Genomic DNA, 21,488 nt, shown 5'->3' with positions numbered 1-21,488 from the left:
ATCTGTTATTAAAAGTTCATTTTAATTTAGGGTGAAGGCTGAATTTTGCTGCAATGCAAATACCCTAGTAAGGGTAATACCTTAATTCAAAATTACCCATTAGCACAGACCTTAGCTTGAATCTTGTTGTAATAACTTCCATTTGGATTTTAGAGTGATTTATAGTTTGCCTGATTCTCTCACACCATGTTCTGATTTGCATCTTTTAAATATTAATATATAATTTTTTTTTCTTTTTGACAGGCAGAGTGCACAGTGAGAGAGAGACAGAGAGAAAGGTCTTCCTTTTGCCATTGGTTCACCCTCCAATGGCTGCCGCGGCCGGCGCACTGCAGCCGGCGCACCGCTCTGATCCGATGGCAGGAGCCAGGTACTTCTCCTGGTCTCCCATGGGGTGCAGGGCCCAAGCACTTGGGCCATCCTCCACTGCACTTCCCTGGCCACAGCAGAGAGCTGGCCTGGAAGAGGGGTAACCGGGACAGAATCCGGCGCCCCGACCAGGACTAGAACCCGGTGTGCTGGCACCACTAGGCGGAGGATTAGCCTAGTGAGCTGCGGTGCCGGCCTAATATATAAATTATAACCAGTAATCTTAGATGAGAGATGATGAGAATCAATGTTTAGGAATTAATTTCTAAAATGGTATAGAAATTAGTAATTTATTGTCATTGTTAGACATATTTTCCCTACATTTTAAACAATAACATTTTGATTATTCCTTAAAACTGGAGCATTAAAATTGGTTGTAAAACTTTTAAATGCTTGACACTTACATAAAACATTCCTTCAATAACACTGTGACTCCATTCCTTTCATGTCACCTCTAGGTTGTAACATTCTCAAAGTTTCTACACAGAAGGTTTTCTGAAAGTTTAAATGAATTACTTTAAATGATTGCTTCTTAGCTACATGTGTACTTATCTCTTCAAATGATTCTTGTAAGTTTGTTGCCCTGAGTACTCTGAGCCGTCTGTGGCGCTGGCACAAGGGTTCTAGTCCCGGTTGGGGTGCCGGATTCTGTCCCGGTTGCTCCTCTTCCAATCCAGCTCTCTGCTGTGGCCCAGAAGTGCAGTGGTGGATGGCCCAAGTCCTTGGACCCTGCACCCACATGGGAGACCAGGAGAAGCACCTGGCTCCTACCTTCGGATCAGCATCGTGCGCCGGCCGCAGCGGCCATTGAGGGGTGAACCAACAGAAAAGGAAGACCTTTCTCTGTCTCTCTCACTGTCCACTCTGCCTGTCAAAAATAAAATTAAAAAAATTGTGACTTTCTTTCTAGGCTAAAATCCACAATGGCCACTGAAGTAGTCCCAAGTCAGAGGTACCCCTTTAATCAAGATATTTCTACACATTAGAAACTACCTTTCTGTGGATTGACATTTTCTGTGTGAACCTTTTATTTTTATTTGTTCTACCAAAGCATTCTGAGATGTTCATCTTGATGAAGACTACATGAGTGAGTTCTTCCCTGAGGGATGTACATGATGTCATTCAGAAGACTGATAATTTTGGATCCAGCTTTTCTTTTTTTCAGAGATTTATTTATTTATTTGAAGTTCAGAGTTACAGAGAGAGAGGTGAAGCAGAGAGGCAGAGAGAGGTCGTCCATGATCTGTTTCACTCCCCAGATGGCCGCAATAAACATCTCTTTTCTATGGAAAGAGAGTACTAGAAGACAGAAGGCATTATACCTCACAGTGTGCCTAGGATCCAAAAATGGACAGTAGTACATTCCTATTCCTGCACATAAGCATGCATCACTCCCAGTTTAGGAAAGCTAGGGATGAGAATTCATTCTAAAGAGCATAGAATAACCTCTTCATATCCCTTTGGTCACACTCTTCCCCCGCTACCCACACTTGTATACCTATCCTGATTTCCAAGAAGTGCTATTCCATGTCTTGCCCTTTATCATGAGAGATAAACCGAGAGGTACAGAGAGGAATAAACAGATTTGCAGGTACTTAGAAATACTGTGTATTGAACCCTTGTTTGTCAAAGGCAAAAGGACCCAAATGCCATAGGTAGAAAAGTGCTCCTTCCCCAAAGTAGAGAATAATGGCCAAACAATGCATCCTGTTCTCCAAATTCATCACTAAATCACTAATCATGCACCCAATATTTTGAATTTAGTTGTGGTTTCATATCTCTAATTTTGGCTTCCTTTCATCTCTGTTCTCCATGGTAACAGGATGATAATTCCAGATACTTGTCAAGCGCTCTTGCATAGACTTAGAAATTGTTATGTGCCCCAATCAGCTTTATTTTCCCTGAGCTGCTCTGAGAAAAAAGATGGAAGGACTTTGTTTATGCATCATCCATCTTTATTGTCAATGAACGCTCCATCTCATTTCTGTGGCATAAACAGTGGTACTTGTCCATAGGAAAACTCTGGTCCAAGCCAAAAGATGAATTATGGATGAGAAATCAGGAATTAAGAATAAAATATTGGCTTTATTGATAAATCAGATTTTGTGACTTTGTTAAATTATTTTCTTCCTGTAGAACTCAGTTTTCCCATCTAAATTATGAGGAACAAGACACTAGAGATAAACTAATCCAATTGTAGTTATTTAATTACATTGTGAAAGGCTTTGAAATGAACAGCTAGGACACGAGGAGAAGAGAGGGAGATGGAAAGTTTGGTATGGGTGGAAGATGAGGACTGAGAAGATCTCTATCAGACCTTAACAGAGATTCTTTCTTTTGTTACTTTTTAATTTTATGGATTTTTCAATTTATATAAATATTTTTAACAGACATCCATATGTATATTCCTGACATGTTTACAGAATATTGGAAAATGGGTCTATGTTGTTTTAGATCACCATACTCCTCTCTTTTGCCCATTTTGACCCAAAGATTGTCTTGACAGCTCCAGAAGTTTAAATCACAAGTGATAGAAGATGAAATTAAGACCAATTGGGCCGGCGCCGTGGCACACTTGGTTAATCCTCCGCCTACGGCACCATCATCCCATATTGGTGCCTGGTTCTAATCCCGGCTGTTCCTCTTCCAGTCCAGCTGTCTGCTGTGGCCCGGGAGGACAGTGGAGGATGGCTCAAGTGAACCAACAGAAGGAAGACCTTTCTGTCTGTCTGTCTCTCTCTCACTATCTATAACTCTACCTGTCAAATAAAACAAACAAACAAAAACTGAAATTAAGACCAATTAATTTTATTGGAAATGCAGAATGAGTCAGACAAAACTTTCTTTCTTTGACATAATCTAAGATTTCATCACGCCCTAATTCTAAGTGGCAGTCTTAGCTGACAATAAGTTCAGATGAAAATGTGATGGATATTTTCACAATAATTTTGTGGTTTCAGGGAAAAGTTTACTATACGCACAGGAGCATCTCTGGGATAAGGCATCCTCACCCTCATTCCAGCCAGTCCAGAACTCAGCCTTTGTCCCCATGTTGCCCACAGAAATGGTTCAAACTTACTGCCTTTTCTAATTCAATTCTCTCAGCCTTAGTGGAATTAAAGGAAAGGGAACTAATGAAGACATTCCCCCCTCTGATGATACTCAGAAATTATTTTGTAGAATGATTTGATACTCCTGAAAAGCTGATGTGGAAGCAATACTGAATAAAATCCAGTTAAAATATTATTCCCACTAAACAAAAATGCAGGTCTTAAAGGTGAGGTGAGAGGAAGAAAAGACAGAATTTAACATAATTTCTAAGTGACAGCAGCACACCCACTCACAGGAGGTGTCACAAACAGGCTTAGCAAGGAAAATTTATGAAGATTGTCATTGCAAGCACAATGGCACAATGTTCCTGCCATCTCTTTTCTCTACTCCTATTGGTAGCACAGCCTGGTATCATCGAAGCACTGCTACAAACCTTTCTCTTCAGCTCTTGAGCTGAATCCCCAACATAGCAGGGAATTTATTGTTTCAAACTGTTTCTCAGCATGAGCAGAATAGAACCTGACCAAGTGGTATATAGAAAAAAAATGTAAAGGGACACATATGCAAAGCTTCTCTGTCAGAGAATATGCCAAGAGAAGCGGTAGAATGAACCAGATTAGAAGCCTTTGTATTCTCGGTTGTTCAGAACATAGACAAGAAAACCATAAATACACTGTATCTGAGCCTAACAGTGGGAGGTGGCACATTGAATCTGTCAGCTTTTCCAGATATAATTAAATTGAGCATTCCAAACAGGTACTCAAACACACTGGAAATAAGACTAATATGAACTCAGTATAGTCTCCAAACCCTTCTTTACCCCAAAGCTAAGTTCTAATATCATCACTGGGACTTCTCACAAGTCCAAATGGAGTCTCAGGAGTTTTCCGATTTTCAAGCAGAATAGTGGTTTTTAAATGGCTTCACTTCTGCTCTGTCGCTCCCCATCTTCGTGGAGGAACGACACTGGACCCTGCGCTGTTCTTTCGTCTGCTCGGCCCTCCCCGGGTTTGCTGCTGGTTCTTCCCGGGTTGGCTACTGTCCCTTCCACCTCCGTGGAAGGGCGGGTCCCCCTGCCACATTCCCCACTTCCGCAGGGGAGCGGCACACCGCCGGCCGGCTCTCTTGGGGGCTGCACAGGTGTTCCTTCAGATGTTCCCCTTAGATGTTCCTGGTGCATGCCGTCTCTCTCCTCCTTTATAGTCCTCCTCTGCCAATCCCAACTCGGCTGCCCACACGCCGAGTACGCTGCTCTCCTCCAATCAGGAGCAAGTCCTACAGTTTATTGGTTGAACTGGAGGCAGCTGTGTAGAAGCTGTTTTCTTCTCTCCCAGCGCCATATTGTGGGAGAGCAGGTGCATAGAATAAGTCTTAATTCCAGTAACAGTCTAGTCCGAGCTGCTCCCCACAGATCCCCCTTTCTTTTTATTTTTTGGCGTTGATACGCGCCTGTCTTCGGTGTCCCGCGGCACACACTCTGCTCTACTTGCTAGAGTTGCCACAGGTTCTTACAAGTCCTATCAATCAGGCAAACCGAATCCGGGTCCTCTCTTCGCCATGTTGTGAGGAGGTTTTTAGGCGCTGATACGTGCCTGTCTTCGGTGACCTGCAGCTCATACTCTGGTCGAGCCGCCTGCTGGTGCTTACCGCCTTACTAATCAGGCAGACCGAATCCAAGCCTTCTCATTGCCATATTGTGGGGAGGCCTATTGGTGTTGATTCGTGCCTATCTTCGGTGACCTGCAGCTCATACTCTGGTCGAGCTGCCTGTGTAGGACCCCAAAAGCGGTGTCCTCTTGTGACGACCCCAGAAACACAGACTCCGGACCAGACGATGCAATAGAACAGGAGGTAATTTATTTCATTTGTACAAATGGGCCCCCTACTGCTGCAAGCAGCAAGCAAGTGAGAGGAGCCCCGAGCAGCTATCTCACACAGCTTTTAAAGGGCAAAACCACAAAATTAACATATTATAGGCTGGCGTAAGTTCATTGGATAATTTTCAGTAGCGGGCCTTGTATGGCAGTCTGAAGTGCTAATGTCGGTGGAAAAGTACTAGGTCAAAGGGATACATTAGGGGAGGGGGTTTCTAGGAGACAGGAGTAGGTTGCTACATGCCTTGTAACTTTCTTAGTTAACCTTGAGCAAGAGGAAGGAAGGGGCTTATCTACAAGGCGGGTGTTCTGTGTATCTCTGGTCAGTAGCTGACTGCTTTCTCTGTGAACCGGTTTACTCCCCATTTCCCAAGGCCGTCTCTGGAACGGTTTGTCTCAGGAGCCCCATTTTTTTTTTTTATGGTGGCTCTTGGCTCCTTTCACCTGCTGGTGCTTACCGCCTTACTAATCAGGCAGAATGAATCTAAGCTCTCTCATTGCTGTGTTGTGGGGAGGCCTTATTGATGTTAATTCGTGCCTGTCTTCGGTGACCTGCGGCGCATAAGCTGCTAGCCGCCCGCAGGTGCTCATCGCCTCACTAATCAGGCAGACCGAATCCAAGCTCTCTCATTGCCATGTTGTGGGGAGGCCTTTCTATTTCTCTATTTCTCTATCTCCGGGCATTCCTATTTCTCCCATTTTACTTCTGTCTGCCAACATTCCTATTTCTCTCATTTTACTTCTAAACTTCTGTTTCTCTTATCCCCGCGGCTTCCCGGCGCCCGCCCCGAGGCTGCTTCTCGGCGGCTTTCCGGCTGAGCTGCTTCAGCCCGCTTCTCTTATCTGTGCGGCTTCGCTTCGCGCGCACACTCCGCGGTCTCTCACTAGCCCTTTTGCGTCTGAACCACGGCCTCGCGCCAGCCCCGCGTTCCCTATCTATTCACGCCCCGTGCTCTCTCTGCACGCGGCGACTTCCGCGAGTCACACAGCGTAGCTTATGTCTCCGCCACTAGCATTCAATCTAAGTTCCCCGGGCTATTCCCGGGCTAACTTGAGAATCCCAAAGTGGCTTTCGTCTCCGCCTTGGCCTGCCCCCCGCGGCTTCAATTTCCCTAACATTTTTCTCTACCCGGTATGTTTCCCCAAGCTTTCCTCCAACAATACTCCTCCCTCATTTCTCCTGGCCTCTCCCCACAGTCCGCATCCGAGTCTGTTTGTTCTAGCTTTCACTTTCGCTTTCGACCTTAGAGATTTCTCCCAGCTTCCCCCCGTAGTCCGTATCTGAGTCTATGCCTAGGATTTCAATAGCTTCTTCCGGCACCTTTTTCGTCTGGCTTTTCCCTAGGCTGTTTGCTAGTCTCTCTCTCCGATATTTTCCCATTTCTTCCCGTTTCTTCCCTCCTAAGTTTCCTATCCGTCCTAAGTTTCCTATCCGTCCTAGGTTTCCTATCCGAGTCACGGCACCATTATGTCGCTCCCCCTCTTCGTGGAGGAACGACACTAAACCCTGCCTAGGCTTCATATCCGAGTCACGGCACCATTATGTCGCTCCCCCTCTTCGTGGAGGAACGACACTGGACCCTGCGCTGTTCTTTCGTCTGCTCGGCCCTCCCCAGGTTTGCTGCTGGTTCTTCCCGGGTTGGCTACTGTCCCTTCCACCTCCGTGGAAGGGCGGGTCCCCCTGCCACATTCCCCACTTCCGCAGGGGAGCGGCACACCGCCGGCCGGCTCTCTCGGGGCTGCACAGGTGTTCCCCTTAGATGTTCCCCTTAGATGTTCCTGGTGCATGCCGTCTCTCTCCTTCTTTATAGTCCTCCTCTGCCAATCCCAACTCGGCTGCCCACACGCCGAGTACGCTGCTCTCCTCCAATCAGGAGCAAGTCCTACAGTTTATTGGTTGAACTGGAGGCAGCTGTGTAGAAGCTGTTTTCTTCTCTCCCAGCGCCATATTGTGGGAGAGCAGGTGCATAGAATAAGTCTTAATTCCAGTAACAGTCTAGTCCGAGCTGCTCCCCACACTGCTCCAAATATGCATATACATACTGAATATTTCATAGTTTTGTTTGGTAGTTACACTAAAAATGTCTAATATTGTATATTAATTTGCTAAGCTTGCATGTAATTTTATGACCAATGACAGATGGGTTGAGACTTGTGCTGTTAAGGAATTTAGTATAAAGAGCTTAAGATGTTGAATGCTAATAATTTGTGCTCAGAAACCTTGCCATGGTTTCTATCTCGGTTGTTGCCCTGCTAAGTACAAGGAGCCTGTGATTGAAATATTCACACCTGGCCTCCCTCAGCTGCTGCTGGCAATTTTCCCAAGGTTTTTTTGTGTGTGACTTCATTTCTTTCGTTTTGGTCACAAAAGTTACTAATGTGGAGGATTCCTAATAAATTTTGGGTTTCACAAGAAAGAAAAGAGAGGCGTGCTTTCTACACACCTCAGACAGGGGGTTCACTAGACACCTTTAACTTTTCCAGAAGCATCATGCATGGGAAAGGATTCTTGGAGAATTGGGGTCAAAAGGCATAGAGTGTAGAGAACGTTTGTTAATTGGTCCCACTCAATGTTTTAATTCACACAATGCCACTATATTTAAATTCCTTAAAGATCACCTAATTCTTCTTTCCTCTCCCTTCTCCCAGTGCTTCAGTTCTATCCACAAAATTTCCACCAAGGAATCATCTGAATCATCTGACCTCAATTTGAGCATCTTTGGTGAGGGATAACTTGTTCTCTACTTCCTGAGGTATCCTGTTCCATCTTGGATACACTTGTTAGAAAATTTGTCCTTATACTAAATTTACTTCCACCCACACTCCAAGTCACATGGAAATCACAACAAAGCCCGTCTGCTTGCTCTTCCTGAAGACAGGCCTTCAAAGATCTGAAAACAAAGATTATCCTAGCTTTTTCAGCCCTAATCCCTTCATCTGTTAAATGTAAGTGATAGTTTCTAGGATACACATCCTATGAAAAACCAAGCATTTTACTTGTGGAAAGAAGTCAGCTCTGCATCCTCTGAAATGTCAACTTCAGATCATGAAATCCACAGAACAGAAAGGAAGAAAAAATGGAGAGACTCAAATACAGCCAAAAACACTGACCACTGCTTCCTGCTAGGTTCACTGATTAGGTCAGTTTCACACATGCAGCTAACAGAACAATTCGCTTGCCTCCTCTCTAGGGAATTTTGAGGACCAGTATCTTAGTCTGTTCAGAATGTTATAACAAAGTATCGGTGTATTAATCAGGTTTTGTTACTTGACATTTTCTTCTTGGGAAGAAAAGGTTTGTTTGTTTACAGATTAGAAGTTCACAGTTCAGGATCAAGCAGCCTCATTTGTTTGGTGTCTGTTGGAGGCTGGCAATGGTGAAGCAGATGTGGAGTGATCACATTGTGAGCCACGAAGCAAAAAGAGCAGCTGATCTAAACTAGGTTTAAATAACCCTCTTCTGAGAACTACCTTAAGAGGGCAAGCCTTTAATGACCACCAGACCCATTTCTCAGACGCCACATTAGATCAAGTCTCTATCCATAACTCATCACGTATTAAAATAAGACTTCAGGGCCGGCGCCGCGGCTCACTAGGCTAATCCTCCGCCTAGCGGCGCCGGCACACTGGGTTCTAGTCCCGGTCGGGCCGCCGGATTCTGTCCCGGTTGCCCCTCTTCCAGGCCAGCTCTCTGCTGTGGCCAGGGAGTGCAGTGGAGGATGGCCCAGGTGCTTGGGCCCTGCACCCCATGGGAGACCAGGAAAAGCACCTGGCTCCTGGCTCCTGCCATCGGATCAGCGCGGTGCGCCGGCCGCAGCGCGCCGGCCGTGGCGGCCATTGGAGGGTGAACCAACGGCAAAGGAAGACCTTTCTCTCTGTCTCTCTCTCTCACTGTCCACTCTGCCTGTCAAAAAAATAAAAAATAAATAAGACTTCAGAGTTTAAACACCTTGCATGAGTTTTGGGAAGCACGTTCTGCTCAGTCCATAGCATTCCATTCCTGGCTCTCTAAAACTGGTATTCTTCTAAGGTGTAACATAATTATTCCATTCTGCAAAGTCTGAAATTCTTAACTCAGGACAACATTAGTTTGAAAAGTCTATTGTCCATAATTTGATCTGAGACTCAAGGCAAGCTGTCTTAACTGTGAATACCTGTACAATCAAAACCAACTTACTTAATTCCAAGATATAGTGGTGAGGCAGGCACAGAGTACAGATTTCTATTCCAAATAGGAGAGACAGAAAATGCAAAGGATTTATTGGGCCAAGGCGAGAACAAAAAACAACAGGGCAAACATTAAGTCCTAAAGTTTCATGTTCAACATACTGGGCACACTGTGTTGAGGACTGTGCTGTCAAAGGCTTGAACAGCTCCACCCTAGTAGATTTATTGGTCACAGCCCATGCTTCAGTTATCACAGGGAGGAGTTTCATTTCTGTTGCTCATTAGGCATTGCTGTGGTGGAAACTGTATGAAGTAGTTCCAACCCCACATTTTTCCTTGGCCATTCCCTTAGTGGAGGCTCCTTGTGGTGACCCTGCAACCCATCTCTGTCTGGGCTCCCAGTTTGTCCAAAACATCCTGTGACATACAGGTGGAGGGAATTGCTGTTAATGGTGCAGTGTGTTAGGCCACTGCTTGCAATGCCAGGATCCCACATCAGGATGCTTGTTCAAGTTCCAGCTTCTCTGTTTCTGATTGATCTCCCCACTAATGTGCCTGGGAAAACAACTTAAAGATGGGCCAAATACTTGAGGTACTCCTACCCACATGGGAGACCTGAATAGAGTTTTGGCTCCTGGCTTTGGGCTGGACCAGTCCTGGTCATTGCGGCCATTTGGAACATGAACCACAGGATGGAAGACTTGTTCCTTTCCATGTCTCTTTGCCTTTCAAATAAATAATAAAAATAAATCTTAAAAAATACCCTCAAGATTTCAGAGGTACATTAGAACTTTTGTCAAGCATGGTCCTTCATGACATGGAAATCTGTGTATACTACTAGAACACTAAGAGCTTTAGGGGACTGATTATGTTATGATTTCAAGGCCAGTAACCATACTGAGATTAAATTCATCTCTTGCAAGTCATTTGCTAGGGTCCTCACCAGAATGTTTTCAACTGAAATACAGAAAATGTGGCCATTACTCACAGCATCTTAGAACATCAGTCAGTGGTTGTTCAGTGCTCAGGCTAAGATGAAATTGCTGAATTGAAGTAGTTTTATAACCTAAAGGATAAAGTCAAGCTAATGGGAAGACAGGATGGATCGTCATGAGAAAGACTCAGGAACATCTCTGAAAACATTAGTGTATGTTAGTTTATGTGTGTTACTTAATGTGTATTAGTTAATGATGTATTAATTTACTATAAATATATGAGGTACTATCAGTGAACATTGGTTGCCTTCGTAGTCTTCAGAAGAAATCCTCAACCATCTCACAAACTTATTGATAATAAAAAGATATAAGCAAGTCACTAATACAGCAAAATATATCTCTAATGTTATATGATATTAGAGAGAGGAGATGTCAGTTTTAGAGGGACATCTGAAAGAGGCTTCACAAAGACAGAAACATAGATAGCTGAATAAGTATGACTCATAAGAAACAAAAGTGCATGAGCAACAGTTATACAATTTGAAATCAATCAATTGACATTCATTCTTTCTACAAGTGTTTGCTGAGGATTTACGACATGACAGGCACTATGTAAGATGTTTGGGCTATAGCACTGCCCAAGAGATTTGTATGTTTTTCCTCATACAACTACATTGTAGTGGTGGAAAGAAACACTGAACAAATGAACAGGCATTTTATATTTGTGTGATAGGTACATGACAGATAAAATACTAAGTGGAAAAACCACTTTTAAAAAGATTCATTATTTGAAAGGCATAGTGCGAGAGAGAGAGAGAGAGAGAGAGAGAGAGAGGACGAGAGAGAGTATGTGTGTGAGAGAGGGAGAGACAGAGAGAATGAATCTTCCAATCACTGGTTAATTTCCCACATGAGCCACATGAGTCAGGTTGAGCCAGGCTGAAGCCAGTAGCCAAGAACTGCATCCAGGTCTCTCACATGGGTGGCAGGGGCCCAACTACTTGGGCCAACATTCACACTGCGTTCTCAGATGCATTAGCACAGAGCTAGATGGGAATACTGACATTGCAAGTGGCAGCTTAATATGCTCTGCCACAACACTGGCTGCAGAACATACTTTAAAATGGGTGAACAGCTCATTTGATAAGACATACTCTGTAATCGAGAATGTCATTACTGTGAATGTTCCAGAGCCAGATTAAATCTAGTTAAATAGTGACACAACAATGAGAAATCTTGGAGAGATAAGAGTTTTGCAAATAGCCAGAAGAAATGATGATAGAGTGGTATGACAAGCAGCGTTTCCTTAATCATTTCATTCTGATCTTAACTCAGTTATTATGGACTGCCACAGAATAGTGCAATGAATTAAAATCCGTAAGTCTGAATCAGCACCCTCTGTTGTTCTTATCCATAAGTGAATCTACCCAAATTATGTATAGCTGTTTCTGTTTAAAGATCCTGTGAACTTGTCATGTGTATATGTGTATTAGATTTAAATTTCACTATGTATCTTGGGGAAAAGAATATAGGAATGGTAATCAACTATTTATTTATGATTTACACCAATTCTGTTTGCAAAAAAGAGATTAAAAGTGCTTTTGCATGCTGTCTTTCAAGTCAAAACCTGGGTGTCCAGAGTTTCATTTTGGCAGAGCTTTGTTTTTCTCCTGGATCACATCTGTGATAAACTGGTCAGTGTTACTATCTGATTTAGAGCTGATATATTACTTCTTTCCTAGGGGCAAGTATACTTTCGGAAGACATCATATTTTAAAAATCCAACAGAAAGCATATCTATTGTAAATTCCAAAATGAAAACTTATTCTTCAAGTGGCAGCAAGAAATGGCAAAAATGCAAATTTGAATCCCTTTATTAGGTTTTGTCTTTTTTTCTTTTAAAATTGTATTGATTTTTTTAACATTTATTTAATGAATATAGATTTCCAAAGTACAGCTTATGGATTACATTGGCTTCCACCCCCCCATGACTTCCCTCCAACCTGCAACCCTCCCCTTTCCCGCTCTCTCTCCACTTCCGTTCATATCAAGATTCATTTTCAATTTTCTTTATATACAGAAGATCAGTTTAGCATACATTAAGTAAAGATTTCAACAGTTTGCACCCACATAGAAACAAAAAGTGAAATATACTGTTTGAGTACTCGTTATAAAATTAAATCTCAATGTACAGCACATTAAGCACAGAGATCCTACATGAGGAGTAAATGCACAGTGACTCCTGTTGTTGACTTTACCAATTGACACTCCTGTCTATGGCATCAGTAATCTCCCTATGCTCCAGTCATGAGTTTCCAAGGCTATGGAAGCCCTCTGAGTTCTCCGACTCTTATCTTGTTTAGACAAGGTCATAGTCAAAGTGGAGGTTCTCTCCTCCCTTCAGAGAAAGGTACCTCCTTCTTTGAAGACCTGTTCTTTCCACTGGGATCTCACTCACACAGATCTGTCATTTAGGTCCTTTTTTTTGCCAGAGTGTCTTGGCTTTCCATGCCTGAAATACTCTCATGGGCTTTTCAGCCGGATCTGAATGCCTTTAGGGCTGATTCTGAGGCCAGAGTGCTATTTAGGACATCTGCCATTCTATGAGTCTGCTGTGTATCTCACTTCCCATGTTGGATCACTCTCCCCTTTATTTATTCTGTTGGTTAGTATTAGCAGGCACTAGACTTGTTTATGTGATCCTTTTGACTCTTAGTCCTTTCATTATGATCAATTGTGAACTGAAATTGATCACTTGGACTAGTGAGATGGCATTGGTACATGCCACTTTGATGGGATTGAATTGGAATCCCCTGGTATGTTTCTAACTCTACCATTTGGGGCAAGTCATCTTGAACATGTTCCAAATTGTACATCCCTTCCCTCTCTTATTCCCACTCTTATATTTAACAGCAATCACTTTTCAGTTAAATTTCAACACTTAAGAATAACTGTGTATTAATTACAGAATTAAACCAGTAGTATAAAGTAGAACAGGCAAAAAAAATACTAAGAGGGATAATGTACTAAGTTATTCATTAACAGTCTGGGCTATGCTGGTCAAGTCACTGTTTCTCATAGTGTCCATTTCACTTCAACAGGTTTCCTTTTTGGTGTTCAGTCAGTTGTCACCGATCAGGGAGAACATATGATATTTGTCCCTTTGGGACTGGCTTATTTCACTCAGCATGATGTGTTCCAGATTCCTCCATTTTGTTGCAAATGACTGGATTTCATTGCTTTTTACTGCGGTATAGTATTCTGTAGAGTACATATCGCATAATTTCTTTATCCAGTCTACCGTTGATGGGCATTTAGGTTGATTCCAGGTCTTAGCTATTGTGAATTGAGCTGCAATACACATTAGGGTGCAGACAGCTTGTTTGTTTGCCAATTTCATTTCCTTTGGGTAAATTCCAAGGAGTGGGATGGCTGGGTCAAACGGTAAGGTTATATTCAGGTTTCTGAGGAATCTCCAGACTGACTTCCATAGTGGCGTGACCAGTTTGCATTACCACGAACGGTGGGTTAATGTCCCTTTCTACCCATATCCTCGCCAGCATCTGTTGTTGGTAGATATCTGTATGTGAGCCATTCTAACCGGGTGAGGTGAAACTTTACTGTGGTTTTGATTTGCATTTCCCTGATTGCTAGTGATCTTGAACATTTTTTCATGTGCTTGTTTGCCATTTGGATTTCCTCTTTTGAAAAATGTCTATTGAGGTCCTTGGCCCATCTCTTAAGTGGGTTGTTTGTTTTGTTGTTGTGCAGTTTCTTGACCTCTTTGTGGATTCTGATTATTAACCCTTTATCTGTTGCATAGTTTGCAAATATTTTTTTCCCATTCTGTCGGTTGCCTCTTCACTCTCAAGACTGTCTCTTTTGCAGTACAGAAACTTCTCAATTTGATGCAATCCCAATAGTTGATTTTGGCTTTGGCTGCCTGTGCCTCCCGGGTCTTTTCCAGAAACTCTTTGTCTGTGCCAATATCTTCAAGGGTTTCTCCAATGTTCTCTAATAACTTGATGGCGTCATGTCGTAGATTTAGGTCTTTAATCCATGTTGAGTGGATTTTTGTTTTTGTTTTTGTTTAAGGTGTAAGGTAGGGTTCTTGCTTCATGCTTCTGCATGTGGAAATCCAATTTCCCCAGCACCATTTATTGAATAGACTGTCCTTACTCCAGGGATTGGTTTTAGATGCTTGATCAAATATAAGTTGGCTGTAGATGTTTGGATTAATTTCTGGTGTTTCTATTCTGTTCCATTGGTCTATCCATCTGTTTCTGTACCACTACCATGCTGTTTTGATTACAGCTGCTCTATAGTATGTCCTGAAATCTGGTATTTTGATGACTCCAGCTTTTTTTTTTTGAACAAGATTGCTTTAGCTATTCGAGGTCATTTGTGCCTCCATATGAATTGCAGCATCATTTTTTCTAGATCTGAGAAGAAAGTCTTCGGTATTTTGATTGGTATTGCATTGAATCTATAAATTGCTTTTGGGAGAATGGACATTTTGATGATATTGATTCTTCCAATCCATGAGCATGGAAGAGTTTTCCATTTTTTGGTATCCACTTCTATTTCTTTCTTTAAGGTTTTCTAATTCTCATCGTAGAGATCTTTAATGTCGTTGGTTAAGTTGATTCCAAGGTATTTGATTGTTTTTGTAGCTTTTGTGAATGGGATTGATCTTAGCAGTTCTTTCTCAGCTGTGGCGTTGATTGTGTATACCAAGGCTGTTGATTTTTGTGCATTGTTTTTATATCCTTCCACTATGGCAAACTCCTCTATGAGTTCCAATAGTCTCTTAGTAGAGTTCTTTGGATCCCCGAAGTAAAGAATCATATCATCTGCAAAGAGGGATCGTTTGAGTTCTTCCTTCTCAATTTGTATTCCTTTAATTTCTTTTTCTTGCCTGATGGCTCTGGTTTAAACTTCCAGAACTATATTGAATAGCAGTGGTGAGAGTGGGCATCCCTGTCTGGTGCCAGATCTCAGTGGAAATGCTTCCAACTTTTCCCCATTCAATAGGATGCTGGCCGTGGTTTTTTCATAAATTGCTTTGATTATATTGAGGAATGCTCCTTGTATACCCAATTTGCTTAGAGTTTTCATCATGAAAGGGTGTTGAATTTTATCGAATGCTTTCTCTGCATCTATTGAGATAATCATATGGTTTTTCTTCTGCAGTCTGTTAATGTGGTATATCACATTGTTTGATTTGCGAATGTTGAACCATCCCTGCATACCAGGGATAAATCCCACTTGGTCTGGGTGGATGATCTTTCTGATGTGTTGTTGCATTCTATTGGCCAGAATTTTATTGAGGATTTTTGCGTCTGTGTTCATCAGGGATATTGGTCTGTAGTTCTCTTTCAGTGCTGTATCCTTCTCTGGCTTAGGGATTAAGGTGATGCTGGCTTCATCGAAAGAATTTGGGAGGATTCCCTCTTTTGATTGTTCTGAATAGTTTGAGAAGAATTGGAGTTAGTTCTTCTTTAAATGTCTGGTAGAATTGAGCAGTGAATCCATCTGGTCCTGGGCTTTTCTTTGTTGGGAGGGCCTTTACTACTGTTTCAATTTCTGTTTCAGTTATGGGTCTGTTTAGGTTTTCTATGTCTTCCTGGTTCAATTTCGGTAGATTGCATGCGTCCAGGAATCTCTCCATTTGTCATAGGTTTCCCTGTTTGCTGGCATACAAGTCCTTGTAGTAATTTCTGATGATTCTTTTCATTTCTGTGGTGTCTGTTGTTATGTTTCCGTTTTCATCTGTGATTTTATTGATTTGGTTCTTTTCTTTTTATAGTTAGTTGGGCCAATGGTGTGTCAATTTTGTTTATTTTTTCAAAAAACCAGTTCTTCGCTTGGCTGATTTTTTTGTAATTTTTTTTTGGATTCAATCCTGTTGATTTCTTCTGTGGTTTTAATTATTTCTCTTCTCCTACTAGATTTGGGTCCGCTTTGCTGCAGATATTCTAGGTCCTTGATATGCGCTGAAAGCTCATTTATTTGGTACCTTTCCAATTTCTTGATATAGGCCCCTGTTGCTATAAACTTGACTCTCAATACTGCTTTTGCAGTATCCCATAAGTTTTGATATGTTGTGTTGTTATCCTCATTTACTTCCAGAAAGTTTTTGATTTCTCTTTTGATTTCTTGAATGACCCAGTGTTCATTCAGCAGCGTGTTGTTCAATCTCCATGTGTTTGCATACTTTCTAGGGTTTCCTGAGTTGCTAATTTCCAGCTTCATTCCGCTGTGGTCTGAGAAGCTGCATGGTTTGATTCTAATTCTTTTAAATTTGCTGAGACTTGCTTTATGACCTAGTATGTGATCAATCTAGAGAAGGTTATATGCACTGCTAGAACAATGTAAAGTCTTTAGATGTAGGATTGAACGTTCTGTAGATATCTGTTAGATCCATTTGGGCAATAGTGTCGATTAAATCTGCTGTTTCCTTGTTGATCTTCTGTCTGGATGATCTGTCTGTTTCTGAGAGTGGAGTATTGAGGTCCCCCAGTACTATTGTATTGGAATCTAAATCTCCCTTTAAGTCCCTTAACATATCTTTTAAATAGACCGGTGCCCTGTAATTAGGTGCATATACATTTATAATAGTTACATCTTCCTGTTGAATTGAACCATTAATCATTATATAGTGCCCCTCTCTGTCTCTCTTAACAGTTTTTGTATTAAATTTTATTTTGTCTGATTTAAATATGGCTACACCTGCTTTTTTTAGTTTCTGTTGGCATGGAATATCTTTTTCCAACCTTTCACTTTCAGTGTGCATGCATCTTTGTTAGAGAGATGTGTTTCTTGTAGGCAGCAAATAGTTGGATTTTGTTCCTTAAGCCAATCAGCCAATCAGTGTCTTTTAACTGAATAGTTAATTCCATTAACGTTTCATGTGACTATTGATACATAGTGACTTTGCCCTGCCATTTTCCTGGAGATATTTTCTAGTATATGCTTTGAGCTTCCTATGCTCTTTTACTGGTAGGTGTTCTTCCTTTACCTTCTTTCATATTGATTGCCATGTTTCTGTGTTTCTGAGTGTGCCACATCTTTAAGCATCTTTTGCAGGGCCGGACGAGTGGAGGCAAACTCTTTCAATTTCTTTTTGCTATGAAAGGTCTTTATTTCACCTTCATTCACAAAAGAGAGCTTAGCAGGATATAATATTCTTTGCTGGAAGTTTTTCTCTCTTAGCACCTGTGCTATGTCTCGCCATTCCCTCCTAGCCTGTAGTGTTTCTGATGAGAAATCTGCTGTGAGTCTGATTGGAGATCCTAAGAGTAATCTGACATTTCTCTCTTGCACATTTTAGGATCTTTTCTTTCTGTTTCACTGTGGAGAGTTTAATTACAACGTGTTGTGGTGAGGATCTCTTTCATCATGTTTATTGGGAGTTCTATGAGCTTCCTGTACTAGGATGTCTCTGTCCTTCTCCAATCCTGGAAAGTTCTCTGCTAATATCTCACTAAAAAGGCCTTCTAATCCTTTCTCTCTCTCCATGCCTTCAGGAATTCCTAGAACTCGAATGTTGTTTTTTTTTTTTTTTTTAATAGTATCCTCTAGGTTCCCAACAATATTTTTTAGATTTCTAATTTCCTCTTCTTTTCTTTGGTTTGACTGTATGTTTTCCTGTGCTCTGTCTTCTAAGTCCGATATTCTCTCTTCTGTTTCACTGACTCTGTTTTTTAGACATTCTGATGTGTTTGTCATTTGGTCTTCATTTCATTTTGATTTCTCTTCACTATCATAGTTTCCTGTTCTACTAGTTTCTGCATTTCATTTTGATTCTTCCTTAAAATTTCATTTTCATGAGAGACATTTTCAATCCTGTCCAATAAGGATCTCTGTAGTTTAAGGATTTGCTTTTGAAAACTTCTAAATGATCTTATCATAATTTTTTTGAAATCCGTATCTTGCATTTCTTCTATTTCTTCATCTTCATAATCTTGGTTTGAGGTATTTTGTTTATTTGGAGGCGTCATAGTGTCATCGTTGATCTTGTTCCCTCGATTTTTGTGTTTGTTGCTTGTCATAGTTAATTCTTCTTCCCTCACTGTGAGGTTTTTTTTTTTTTTTACACTATGTCTGTGTTAAGTGGACTGTCTGTTGTTGGAAGAGCCTTGGAGGCTTGAGATGGGTGTGTCCTGAGAGCTCTGCTTGGTTCTTCCGGGGTACGGGTGTGCAAAGGTTACACCCTCAGGTTATGCGTGGTAAATATCTCTCTTATTATTTATTTATTTTATTTTATTTTATTTTTTTATTCAGGAGTTAAGTAATTCCGCATGGCTGAGCAGAAATGAGGGTATATTTAGCTTCCAATCTCTGGCTTCTACCCAAAGAGTCTGTGCGGGCTCAGTTTCTCCTGTGGACTCCCACGGGTTGCCTAGTCTACTGAATTGTAGCGCCTTAGTTCCTTAGCTCTCCCCTTTTGTTATGTATATCCAGAGCGGGGTCTGCTTTTTGTCTCTTGCTCGCCTTTGCAAGGTTGGTGGAGAGAGAAACTTGTCTGTACCAGTACCCCCCCACACCTATTTTTTTTTTCCTTCTCTCGTGTAGTCAATCTGGTGAACTTTCCCGCCTCAAGCCTGCTTCCCTCTAGATTCTGACCGCCGTTTCCCCTCCAATGTCTCGGGTTACTGATCTCACCTCCCCTTCCAGCGCCGATGTGTGGACTCGGAGCCCTGGGCGTCCCTGCTTTCCCCGCTGGTCGTCTGTGTCACATCCACTCCCCTTCCAGCAGTGGTGCGCACACCCTGCGGCTCCCGCGGCTTGGCTTCCGTGTGGTGGGCGACCTTGCTCTCCCCATAGGTCCTCCAAGTCACAACCACTAGATCCGGAAGAGTTTCCTCTGCAAAATTTTTTCCTGATCCTTTTTCTGAGGCTACCGTTAACTCCACTTTTATTAAACTAAATTTTCCCGGAGTATCGGTGTGCGCCCTTACTATTCCACCATCTTGGTTCCACTCCAGGTTTTGTCCTGTTTCTCCCATTTATTGAATATTTTTTTGAAGTGAAGTTGTTATTTTCTCCCATTTTGTTAATGAGGAGTAAACTGAGAGAATGACTGGGAAGGTCTTTCTAAATTTGACAATGCATGTGTTTGTATTTTATAATCAGATACTTTCCGACTGTTTGATTCTCTATTGAGAATATCAAAGCGGAAAAGAGACTTTGGGCCAAGGGTACTCTTTGGGCAAATCATTTCTTGTCAGTCAAAAATGTTCCCTTCTATCCCCTTCATAATAGGAACCATGCATACAAACATTTTCAAAACTCTGACCACACCTCTTTGAGAACTAATTCAGAGCTGTACTCCATGTGTGGTAATTGGCAATTAGAATGAAACCAAGGAAGTGACAATGAAAATTCAAGGTAGTTGTATCTCTGCTATTGAACAGTTGTCCTCAAGATAATGTCGTCTGTCTGCAATTTGACTTTCAGAAAAGTGAACAGAGCCTGTTGTTGGATACCAGCTCATCTTGCCTGGTTTTCTTATGAGTACATTTGTTCACTCTTACAGATGTGGCTGATTTCGTGGAGGCAGAACCTCTGGTCTCAATGATTGAAGGCTACGATGCTCGGCTCAAATGCAAAGCAGCTAAATATATCTATAATCAGCTTGCTTGGTTTAACCCCTTTGGGGAGAAGATTCCTGTTATAGATACTGAAAGCTTCAAAAATAACTACTCCATCTCACTGACACTGGTGATTAGGAATGTGACCAAGCAGGATAAAGGGCAGTACAAGTGCAAGGCTTGGGCCCAGAGGAACATCACCAAAATTGTGCAGCGCAATACTCGACTATTAATTAGAGGTAGAACTGAAGGGATTTTTCTCATCATCTCTTACAATTTGAGCCAACTTTGAGTGAGTTGTAGAGCTAAAATAAAGATTTTGCTTTTGTATTCCTTATAGACTGGGCCAGTCAATCCTTTGCTTCCTTGGGAACATTCCAAGGAAAATATCTTTGAAGAATATTAAACTCTGTGATAATAGATTTGTAGAAAACTTTGGGGATGGAGTTCTTTGTCCTGATACCAAAGCTATAAGGAACTTACTTCTATTGCTTGGGGTGGCTAAGGAAGGACTTTTTAAGTATAAGATTAAGGAATAACTTGAAGGACTTAATATATAACCCATCCTGCACCTTACCAACACAGTAGATGCTTTTTTCTGTTCATCCATCTTTGTTTTTCCTGTGTGTGGTAATATTTCCCTATGCAAATGTCTGGTTAAACATGAGAAGTGGGACAGATATTACATGTCATATTTGTGATGACCTGCCTAAGAATCTTGGTTTGATTTACCCTGGTTTCTACAGAAAGGATTGCTCCATTCATTATTGAGAATCTCACCAATATTGAAGTCAACAGCAGTGGCAAGATTGTCCTACATTGCAAAGTGGGTGGAATACCACACCCTCAGATTCACTGGTTGAAAGCTGGAGTTCCTCTTCTCCCTGCTTCAGGTGTGTTTGAAGATTTTTAAATAAGGAGTTATTAATTTATTTGAAAGGCAGAGAAGGAGGGAGGGAAGGAGGGAGGGAGGATGAGAGAGAAAGAGACTGAGATAGAGACTGAGAAAGAGAAAGAGAGAGATATTACATCCACTGGTTCACTTCCCAAATGGCTGCAAAGGCCAGGGGTAGGCCAGACCAGGCCAAAGCCAGAAGCTGGGAGCCAAGAGCCAGGAGCTTTATCCTGGTCTCCTTTGTGGGTGCTGAGGTCCAAGCACTTGGGCCATCTTCTGCTTCCCCAAGCACATTATCATGGAGCTGGATCAGATGTGGAGGAGCCAGAACACTGGTGCCCATATGGAATGCTGTTGATGCATGCAATGGCTTTATCCACTACGTCAAAATACCTGCCCTGAAGATTGTTTATTTAAGGTTTATTTATTTATTTGAAAGGCAGAGTGGCAAACAGAGCGAGATCTTCCATATATTGGTACATAGTCCCAATGGCTACAATGCCTGAGCCTGGTCCAGGCTGAAGCCAGGAGACAAGGGCCCAGACACTTGAGTCATCATTTGCTGCCTTCTTATGCACATTATCGGGGAGCTGGAAGAGAA

General features: G+C 41.9%; 1 protein-coding gene across 10 annotated transcripts in view; it reads left to right on the top strand.

The window, feature by feature from the left end:
* The window catches only part of LOC100358984 (vascular endothelial growth factor receptor kdr-like), a 299,906-nt gene that overhangs the window by 165,394 nt on the left and 113,024 nt on the right, over window positions 1-21,488 (top strand). For all 10 annotated transcript variants that reach the window (XM_051827734.3, XM_089323750.1, XM_089323749.1 and 7 more), the window contains 2 exons: window positions 19,938-20,231; window positions 20,739-20,885. In XM_051827734.3, coding sequence (XP_051683694.3) covers window positions 19,938-20,231; window positions 20,739-20,885 — 441 coding nt within the window. The remainder of the gene's footprint in view (window positions 1-19,937; window positions 20,232-20,738; window positions 20,886-21,488) is intronic.

This window comes from Oryctolagus cuniculus, chromosome X (assembly GCF_051225735.1).
Source record: "Oryctolagus cuniculus isolate XC-2025 breed Fujian yellow rabbit chromosome X, ASM5122573v1, whole genome shotgun sequence".
NCBI classification, from domain to species: Eukaryota; Metazoa; Chordata; class Mammalia; order Lagomorpha; family Leporidae; genus Oryctolagus; species Oryctolagus cuniculus.
Note: the sequence above shows the minus strand (reverse complement) of the source record. Positions and strands in the feature narration are given on the sequence as shown.